The sequence below is a fragment of the Ahaetulla prasina genome, chromosome 2, assembly GCF_028640845.1.
Source record: "Ahaetulla prasina isolate Xishuangbanna chromosome 2, ASM2864084v1, whole genome shotgun sequence".
NCBI classification, from domain to species: domain Eukaryota; kingdom Metazoa; phylum Chordata; class Lepidosauria; order Squamata; family Colubridae; genus Ahaetulla; species Ahaetulla prasina.
Genome location: NC_080540.1, coordinates 86891946 through 86903060, shown reverse-complemented (window position 1 = coordinate 86903060; position 11115 = coordinate 86891946). Strand labels below are relative to the sequence as shown.

General features: G+C 39.5%; 1 protein-coding gene across 4 annotated transcripts in view; it reads left to right on the top strand.

Moving 5' to 3' along the window:
- GRIA1 (glutamate ionotropic receptor AMPA type subunit 1) overlaps positions 1–10061 on the top strand; it is a 280511-nt gene extending 270450 nt beyond the window's left edge. For all 4 annotated transcript variants that reach the window (XM_058171232.1, XM_058171231.1, XM_058171229.1 and 1 more), the window contains 2 exons: positions 7067–7201; positions 9870–10061. In XM_058171232.1, the coding sequence (XP_058027215.1) occupies positions 7067–7201; positions 9870–10061 (327 nt within the window). The remainder of the gene's footprint in view (positions 1–7066; positions 7202–9869) is intronic.
- Positions 10062–11115: the final 1054 nt, after the last annotated feature.

The following is an 11115-nucleotide window of genomic DNA, read 5'->3' as shown; positions in this document are numbered from 1 at the left end:
CAAGATCCAATCTGGATTGGTACTTAGGAGCTGAGGACTTGGTAGCACAAGAAAAAAACAGCCAATCACAGGCCATCAACACACCAATCAACCAATAGGAAGGCACCACATAAATACGATGCATAGAATAATCCAAAGCACACATTCCTGTAGAGCTAAGTTCCCTAAGGATGAGCTCCAACATGAGTCCAAAAGCTCAAAAGACTAATTCTCTGGTACCCAGATTGGGTCTTGAAACTTTAAATAGTGTGTATTTTGCTAAATTCTACTTCATGATTTGTATAGTAGATGCCTCCCTTCCTCCTTCTCCTACCCCAACACTAGTCAACAGATATTCAACATAAAATATAACGAAGACAAAACGTAACCATCCATAAACAAATATTAATACTGAAATAGGCAACTTATTAAAATATTTAAAACTACAAGAGTTCAATACTCAAATTACAAAGATATGAATATTAAGTTGCATTAAGAGCTATAAGTTTTCCTTGTCATTTTTCTGACATTCAGCTAATCCCTCGAGCCCCAAACTGGGTCAAGCTGCAATCAAAAAAAACCAAAAAAATGAAAGAAACCTTCAATGAAAAAGCTTTGATGTAGGCAGACACAGATTTTGTGCTTCTCATTCTGTCTTGTTCCATCTCTTGTCAATTTCTTTGTTAGCTGTTTTCTCCCAAATGATGAGATTAATTCCAGGCGGACCATTAAATGTCTACATACAAAGAGTATTCCCAGTTTCCTTTTCCCAGCTGACTTCTTTTAGTCTACTTCCACCTTCTACCTTGAATTGAACCTATTGTTTGCCCTGTATGTTAAATAAGGTAATTTATGCTACTTGCCCTTTGGCCTGCATCTGTGTACAAAACCCAGTTGGATGCCTTCTACACCTGGATTACCTATACAAGTGCATTAGCTTCATAGTATATAAATACTGTCAGGTACATTTTCCCCCCTAAGTGTTGCCATGTCATTTGATCAAAGAGAAAATGCTTTAGAAATATTGCAAAGGAAAAGAGTTTTTTTTAAAAAAAACATTATAAAATGCATATTCTAATATTATAAGTGGTAAGGAAACCAAAATATACGTGTCTGTCTGCATGTCTATGAATGTCTCATCTTTCATCTGCAGCTTCCCCATCTTCCTGTATCACAATTAAATCCCAACAAAAGCCTTTTCTTAGATCGTCAGTTTGTTTTGCAGTACTGTTCCTACTAAGGAGGAATTCTGCCTTTGAGAAATTGGAGAATGAATCTTTCTTCTAGAGCACGTGAAAGAAATTATCCATCCAATTTCTTGGCACATAAATGGCATAGAGAATTTCAAAAGTCTATTTGTTCCTAGCTTTAATATAATTTATTTCTTCTATTGCCTGTCAATCCAGTTTCACACTAGTATAACAAGTAGTGTATGGTACAGTGCTTGACACCATCATTCAGCATTTCACAGAAGTAGACTTCTTGCCTGCATTACTAGTACAGCATGCCCAGAGGGAATCAACTTGCTCTCTAAAGGATTCTCCTTAACTGAGCTTACTCAAGAGCTTACTCATGCCAAATTTATGACTATAAACTTGTGTTTTAAAGGATCTTAAATTCTGTTTTAGGAGATGGGGGAAGAGAGGTCAAGGCAGGTCCCTGACTTGGGAGGTCCCACAGGACTTGATACTCTTGTCCCTCCTGTTTAAGATCTACATGAAGCCACTGGTAAGGCCATTTATGAATAGGTATCATCAGTACACTGACCTCTCAAAGAATACTGTTAAATTCTTGTCCCAGGATGATGTTGAGGTCTGGATGGATGGAAACGGGCTTAAACTCAATTTTAGCAAGACAGAATGGCTGGATGTTTCTGATTTTTCTAGTACCATGGGTTTTGAGTTCTGAATGAGGTTACAATCCATAAGATAGAATCGGTTTGCAGTTTAGAGGTCCTTGAAGAGCAGTTAGCAGCTACTCCCAGGACAGTTTTTATCCAGATTCATCTGGTGGAACCTAAGAGTCCATCCTCATAGTTATTCATACCTTAGTTACATCATGCCTGTCTTCCCTGTGTTTATTTTTTTCACATTAAATGTGATTACTGTTCTGATATAATACCCCATACAGATATAAATATCCCATTGATGTGCCCCTCTTTCAGGAAGGCAATTAAAAGTTTTATTATCACATCTCTTTATCAGTGTAATATGGTTACTTCTACACACACGGTAGTAATGGGCACTTTTGAGAAATGGCTTTTTCAAACATTGATCCAGAAGAAATCCCTTGGAACACAAAGGAATAAACAGTTGGTGAATCACAAAGAAAAGTAGCTAAAAAGAGCAGCTTTCCATGGCACACTGCTCAGGGTAGATCCAGGGCATTGGCCACAAGGATTCAATATCTATCTCTATATCAAAGAGCAATGTTAAATGCCTTGGTCTTGTTCTCACTGATTAAAAGGTGAAAAAGAGACCCAGAAAACCTGAGCCTGAAGGACTGTTTGTCATAAGACCCCCAAGAACAAAATGATGGATAAGATGCCCCTGATTGAAAAGAAGCAAGCAAGGCCCAGTCACCATGGCAACAATGCTGGTGTATTTCTCAAAGCCTGGGCTGGCTGCTTACTTTTTACCTGCCAGTGTTCCTCTTCCCTTCGATGTCACTCTCCCTCTGCAGGAGACAAGCTGTGACATTTACACTCCCACTAATAAGCTGGTTGCATGATGGGCAGGCTCCTTGGGAAGGCATCTGTCACAAAGCACAAATGGCAGAGTTGTGCTGCTCCACAACAGGGTTTTGATCCTCTTGGGCATTATTGTGTGGGATTGGTGCTTTTCATTGTGCACTGTTGTTATTAATGCTATTAAATCAGGGGTTGGGATCAAAACAGCAAGTAAGGCCTTATAGAGTCAGGAAGGTAAAGCAAGCCACGGCAGGTAGGAATTACTTCCTTGCCTCTGCAGTGTGTGCTTGTGACCCTGGTGCCAATTTCCAACCAGGAAAGACCAGTGACAGCAAGACAATCATCACTCTCCAAAGAATCTCGTTGCAATTAGAAATTACATCCTTCTATCAGAGAAAATGTGAGAGCCGAAAAGCTACAGGAAGCATCAGAAGTACTTTTCCAATATAAATCTACATTGTGGCATTTTCTCTTTGCATCTGGCTCAGTCTCTTTTTCCAGGGAAGCCTCAGCCAGCCTTGGGAATCCTATGTTGTGTGCTATTTCCACCCTGTTTTGTGGACTATTGTGAGATTGGGGATTAACAGGCACATGCTCTCTAAAAATGAGTCTTGTTCAGGTCTGAATTTTTCTGCAGTTTAAATTAAGATTGATTTAGTCTATTTAAATACAACATATATCGACATTTTGTGATAATGTCTCACTGACACCATGCAATCCCATTTAAAGGGTTACAACACTTTTATTCAACTAAACTACTACCTCTCAGACTTTATTTATTTATTATTTATTTTATTTATTTTATTTGATTTTTATACCGCCCTTCTCCCAAAGGACTCAGGGCGGTGTACAGGCATAATAAAACCGACAATACAATATACAAGTTTAAAATACGATTTAAAAAACTTATTTTAAATTAGCCCAATAATTAAAATTTACCATACTAAGAAAACCCCGTTTAAAATTAATAAATTTAAACATTAAAATCCCAATTTAAGCCAGCCCTGCGCGGATAAAAAGATGAGTCTTGAGTTCGCGACGAAATGTCCGAAGGTCGGGTATTTGGCGTAAACCCGGGGGAAGTTCGTTCCAGAGTGTGGGAGCCCCCACAGAGAAGGCCCTTCCCCTGGGGGCCGCCAGCCGACATTGTTTGGCGGACGGCACCCTGAGAAGTCCCTCTCTATGGGAGCGTACGGGTCGGTGGGAGGCGTGTGGTAACAGCAGGCGGTCCCGTAAGTACCCAGGTCCTAAGCCATGGAGCGATTTAAAGGTCATAACCAACACCTTAAAGTGCACCCGGAAGGCCACAGGCAGCCAGTGCAGTCTGCGCAGGAGCGGTGTTACATGGGAGCTACGCGTAGCTCCCTCTATAACCCGCGCAGCTGCATTCTGACTAACTGAAGCCTCCGAGCGCACTTCAAGGGGAGCCCCATGTAGAGAGCATTACAGTAATCCAAGCGAGAGGTAACGAGCGCATGAGTGACTGTGCATAAGGCATCCCGATCAAGGAAGGGGCGCAACTGCCGAACCAGGCGAACCTGGTGGAAGGCCCTCCTGGAGACGGCCGTCAAATGGTCTTCAAACGACAGCCGATCATCCAGGAGGACACCCAAGTTGCGCACCCTATCCTTTGGGGCCAATAACTCGCCTCCAACAGCCAGCCGCGGCTGCAGCTGACTGAATCGGGGTGCTCCACAGCCACTCCGTCTTGGAGGGATTAAGCTTGAGCCTGTTTCTCCCCATCCAGACCCGTACAGCTTCCAAACACCGGGACAGCACTTCGACAACTTCATTGGGGTGGTCTGGGGTGGAAAAGTACAGCTGAGTGTCGTCAGCGTACTGCTGGTATCTCACCCCAAAACCACTGATGATCTCACCCAACGGCTTCATGTAGATGTTGAACAGCAGGGGCGAGAGAATCGACCCCTGTGGGACCCCACAAGTGAGGCCCCTCGCGGTCGACCTCTGCCCCCCTGTCAACACCGTCTGCGACCGGTCAGAGAGATAGGAGGAGAACCACCGATATACGGTGCCTCCCACTCCCAATCCCCAACCGCGCAGCAGGATACCATGATCGATGGTATCGAACGCCGCTGAGAGGTCTAATAGGACCAGGGCAGAGGAATATCCCGTCCCTGGCCCTCCAGAGATCATCCACCAATGCGACCAAAGCTGTCTCCGTGCTGTATCCGGGTCGGAAGCCGGACTGGAACGGGTCTAGATAGACATCTTCATCCAGGTGTTGGGGCAGCTGTCGCGCCACGGCACTCTCTACAACCTTCGCAACAAAGCGAAGGTTGGAGACTGGACGATAATTACCCAAAATAGCTGGGTCCAAAGAGGGCTTCTTAAGGAGGGGTCTCACCACCGCCTCTTTCAAGGCGGCAGGGAAAACCCCATCCAACAAAGAAGCGTTGATAATCCTCTGGAGCCAGCCTCGTGTCACCGCCTGAGTGGCCAGTACCAGCCAGGAAGGACACGGGTCCAGTAAACATGTCGTGCCGTGAAGCCTCCCCAACAGCCTGTCCACGTCCTCGGGAGCCACAGGGTCAAACTCATCCCAAATGTGCTCAACAAGACTTTAACAAGACTTTAACAACTTTAAAAACCTAAAAAAACCTGAGATTTGAATGAAATGTAAACACAACTAATTTTGAGTCTCATTCATTCTTCACATTTTCCCTTGTCTATGTGCATCCATGTGTGCATGTTTAATGTAAATATAAAATGAATGCTAATCTAATCCTTAAAAGTAGGTTTATGTTAAGATTATTTTATTAAAGTTTTTAACAAACAGTAAAAACTAATACTCACTAAAAAAAAGGAGAAAATCCTATCCTATAACATTTAAAATAGCAGCATTTATCCACAGGAAGGCTTCCTCTCATTAATTTCAGTATCTTATTTCAAAATCATTGCACCCTTAGTCCATTTGTAAATTTCCAAAATCAACTTTCCAGTCACTCTTTTGGATTACTCAGGGGAAAAAATATTTTTTTAAGTCCTGAAATTTGCATTTAAAACATCTTTTGCTAAGGATTCAAGGAAACTCACCCAGTTTCCTTGCTGGAAATTTGCTGTTATGAAGATTCTTAATTTCTGAAATGCAATTAACAATGCAATAGTACCTAGGTTAATAGCTCAATAACATAGGTTACTGAAGCCACCTATCGTGATCTTGTTTTGTACTGGAGTTCCTTACTTCTATCTCAAAATTATAAAGTTCTGATGAAAGTTGATTAAACATGAACATATCTAGAAAAAATAATGATAATATAAACATTGTAACCTAGGCATAACCAAGTCACTTTTTACCAAAAATATATATGTGAAAGATCTCAACACTGTTATTGCTGAAAATTCAGAAATAGTTGGAAATACCTGCATTTTTCTGAGAAACATGCACATATGTTAAATCTTTCTGTACTATTTTTTAACTCTGAAAGCCCCTTATAGGAATGTTTCTGTGACTTCAAAATTTATAACATTGTTTTTGGTCTGCTCAGGCATTTTTTGTTAGTGGTCTGCTCAGGCACTTTTTGTTAGATTTTCAGGTAAATCCCAACAAAATAATATCTCGTTTATGCATATAATAACAAGAAGAGAACCAGTTTACAAAGTTATTATGGAGAGAAAAGATGTTTAAAACACGCTTCTAATAAAATCATTTAATTGGTGATTAACAATTCCCATTATCAATAAAACACTGAGTTTTAAAATGCACCATAACATACATGCAAAATCATTTCTCTATTAAAGACAGAGGCAATGAAGGCAGAACCTCTTAGTGTCACAGCAATAGACTATTGAACAAAAGGCAAGGAACATGTTAGGATTAAAACAAGCCATTTTGATTTGTTGCTTAGCAACAGAAATTGCGGGGGAAATAGTCAAAGAAGAGAAGAAGAGGCATTTCCAAGAGAGAGAATTATTTTAGAAGAGGGAAAGTGGAAACTAGTAAATATTAGCTCAGAGTAACTATCTTTTTATCAATAATTGAAGTAACATATGTTAGTTTCCTCCAATCTTAGTGCCCATTAGATGTATGGGAATGCAATTATCATCATCTCCAGATAGTCTGAATGATCACAGTTCAGCATGACTGGGGAACAATATCTTGGCAAAAGGTGATCAAGCAGTTAAGAATGATAATTCCAGATGTCTTAGACTTAATCATTTCCAAAGGTTGCAAACCCACTGAAACCTTTAATCAAATTCATGTGTTTGGTGGGTTAAGGCTATTAGTAAAAACCAAAGGTAATTGAGATGTCCTATGTGTTTTTTAAAGTGGTGACTCCCCAGTGTTATCAGGTTAAGCATTCCTTTTGTGTTTGTCAAGATAAATTACAACTTTATTCCTACCTCCCCATCCCTTCTTCCTTTTCCTTTCTCTTGTAGGACAAAACAAGCGCTCTGAGTCTCAGCAACGTGGCCGGGGTTTTCTACATCCTCATCGGTGGTCTTGGACTAGCCATGCTGGTTGCCTTAATCGAGTTTTGTTACAAGTCCAGAAGTGAATCAAAACGGATGAAGGTGGCAACACATTCACAGGCCTTTCACACCTTCTTTAGGATACCAGCCAGCCTCCTAATATGCTTTTAGAAATGGATCCAACCGGGATGGTGATTAGGATAGAAAGTCAATATTTTAGGGACAGCATAACTTTTATCTGACTGATCTGTTTAGTGTTCAGCTGAGTGAGGTAGTTTGCTGAAAATGACATGTGGCCAGGATTGTCAAGAGCTAGGGAGTAATATTTTTAATTTGACAGTGATTCTGCAGGCATTCTTATTTCAACAGGTCCTCATCAAACACAACAGTTGATAAATTGCCTTACATTGTTTTAGTAAAATGGAAGTGATCTAGGCTAATTGGGCTGGCCTTGGAAAACATTTTCAGAGTCCATCCTTGATTAATTAAGAACAGAGTTTGATATCTACAAAAGAGAAAAAACTGCTTTATTCCAGCTTGGTACCTTTTAGGTTGTGATTGTCTACACTGATTAGAAATAACTTTTTGGGGTTCCAAGAAAATTCTGTCCCAATGCCAATTTTCAAATGCCAGAGAATAAACTAAGGACTATTTGTTTTCAAAGCATGCAGTCGGTCAACACAATACTGTCTTTTCCCATAGTACAAGTTGCCTTTAGTTGCTCCATGATGCTGAAAATGCCCAAAGAACAGTCTGCTCAGGAAGAGTTTACAAATTTCAGATATGTGTTTTTTTCTGATATGTATAGCTCAGTTAGATAATCTTAAGAAGCCTTATCTTTCTTATGCAATTGTGAGATGGTTACATACCTAAACATGCTCAGGCTACTCTTACATAGTCATATGAAGCACACATAGTCTTGGCTTGAGTATCTCAAAACCAGCTAATTAAAGTAGTTGCATTTTTGGGGAAAAGCTTGGAGATTTTATTTATTTACTAAATGTATTTAATAAATGCCCATTTTCCTGTCCAAGGAATAGCTTTATTTTAGATGTAATATTAATTCCTTTTCCTATATAGAAAAAGTCTTACTTGGCAGAATCAGAAAAATGTGTTGTTTATTTATATTTGTAAGAAGCATCAGGAGCAGTACAGTTTTTGCCCTCTTTCAGTTCAGATGTCTAGGAAATAATGGAATATTTCACCTGTGCCTTGCTTGCTTGTTGCAACTAATTTTAGTAAGTTCACTTTCTAAGTAAGTTCTTAATATACATCTTTTTAGAGAATACCATGAAGGCACTTTTCTTTCAGTGCAGCTTTTCCTTTCACCTCTGAGTTTACAGAAATGAAGATCTTAATTATGAAATAAGACTTGTGCAAACCAATTTTGCAAATGGTTGGCAATAATCAGCCTTCCTAACTGATATGCCACATATTTTCAGATGTCGTGTATCTATCTATCTTGATGGGGAAAAGAATCCTAAATGACCATATCTGAGCCAAGCGTTTTTCTGTGTGACATAGGCATGGAATCTAATCCTCAATAAACAAACCCAAATTTAACTTTTGAATTCAGGGTTTGTTAAATCCTTGCACCATTTGTTCCTTGCACCATTTGTATTTAGTTTCTCAGCTTTATTTAGCTATTATTCTTCTGCCAATAACCAAGCCTTTTCATCACGTCAACACATGCAAAACAGAAATTTATGAAAGTTTAATATTTAGATGATAGTCAAAATGTCTGTGGAGATGCTGTCATCCAAGTCATGGTTGTCCCGAAGTGCTTTTTCAAAAGGCTTTCTTTGTTCTTGCTTGGAAGAAGTTACACTTCTCATTCAAGAAGCTTAAGAACTGAAGAAGCTTCCTGGATGAGAAGTGAAACATCCTCAAGCAAAAACAAAAAAAGTCCAATTGCCTTTTGAAAAAGCACCTTTGGGATGATAGTCAAAACTGATAACATACTTAAGATTCAGCTGGATGGTCGATATTAACAGTATTAAACAATTAACAAAGTAATTATTTGTTCATCAAGGGCGGAACCTGATATTATCCCATGATAACAAGAACTTGGGGAAAAAACATTTTCAGAAAAGAATTGGCAGGAGGGAGAGAACTTAATTCCCCACTCATGAATACCAATTCCTAACACTTCCTTCCAATGTTGGAACCTGACCAAGAAAGAGAAATGAAAACTTGTTGGGTTATTTGTTTATTTTTTTTCCAGGCAAGAATTAGGAGGTGAGAAAATAATGACATCCTATTATGCCCACTGATTTTTCATTTTAATAAAAAAAAACCCACCTCCATATTAATGTTATATAAAAATAAATAAATGGGAATCTAAATTTCCAATCAGGCTGGCAGTCATTTGACTTAACCAAAAGAAACTTTAAATATGATGCAGTTGATAATTAATTAATGTGATTTTTCATTCACTTTCCAGATGAACTATTTTCCCTTAATTTGTGACTTACAATGACATTGAGGACTAGATGTATGTATCTTCTGTGTCTATCATAAGCCCTGGCATATATAAAGCATCTCCTAGTGATAATAAACAAAGCTTCACAACCTGCTGATATTGCTGGAGATAAATATGACTATTAGTAGCAGTCAGGAGTATTTCCTGGATTACATAAAATTAGAAGCAAATGAATTGAATATAGTAGTAATAAAACTGTACTGGAGGAGGAATTGAAGAAATTATATTATTATTGTCCAGCCATTACCAAGGACAGGGGGGAGACCCCCCCTTGTTTCTCTTAAAAAGGGTTTTTGTTTGATCCCACAGCAATCAATCAATGAAGCCATACGGACATCAACCCTCCCCAGAGCATCTGCAGCAGGAACCAGCAGTGGAGAAAATGGACGGGTGGTGAGCCACGATTTTCCCCAAACCATGCAGGAGATTCCATGCATGGGTCACAACTCTGGGATGGCCCTGGGAGCAACGGGATTATAATTGTCCCTTGATGGATCTTCTGGATGAGACCAGGGTCTCCCTTACCCCAGCAAGGGGCCAAAAGCAGACCATTCAAGAAGAGGGACAATGCAGTGGATCTTCTAGAAGAAATCAGATCCATTTCCTTTGTTTTCTTTGTGTGTTTGTATGTGTCTGTTTATTTTGCAGTAAATCCACAGGCAGAAGAAAGTACAACCTGTACTGCAATAAGGAGAGGGCAACTGGACTGAACATAATTTGGAGATATCCCTGAGAACACGGTTACAGAAACACTGAGGAAGACAGCGCCATTTTGTTTTTAACTTGGTTGTTAATAAGTTCTTAGTGTGTGCAATATATATTTTTATTACTAATTCCCGTGATGTCAGGGTAATATCAGCCCTGCCCTGCTCAAAAGTTTTAAATCAGGTTTAGTTTGGGATGCAAACCATAAATGTCTACACTACTAACAGTGAAAGGGGGAGGACACTTGGAGCAACAAAATGTGTTAAAATTGTTGCAACGAGCCTGAGTAGGGGTATTGAAGGAGTTCTCCATTTCCCTGTCAAATGGGAAAAGGACTTCTAGGACAGTTGAAAGAAAAGCCTAACTTGGAAAATGAAATAGGAAGATTTTTTTAAAAAGATTTACATTGTGTATTCAAATTTGCAAGATCCCAAGTATGTAGAGGTTAGTGCCACCTATATTGGCACTAATTGCCAATAATTAATTGGTGTCCTTGGAATTTGCATTTAATAGGTTATCACTTGGACAGGTTACCAGCCAACCACCTATGGCGAGGGCTATTTCCTATACATGGGAAAAACCAGGAAAATGTGTTTATTTGTGTGTGTGCACACACACGTTTGTATGCATGTGCATGTGTACACACAAGCACATTTCCTTGTCTGCCTTCTCAAAAATGAATAGGCAAATAACAGCCATTTTCTCATTCTTGCACTTCTGTAAATGTTCCTTCCTGTGGTGATTTTTTGAGTAGAGAACCCTGCCTTGCCAATTAATGTTAAATATCCAAACTATTTTGAATACATTCAGCTTTTTGGTCTTTCTGGAA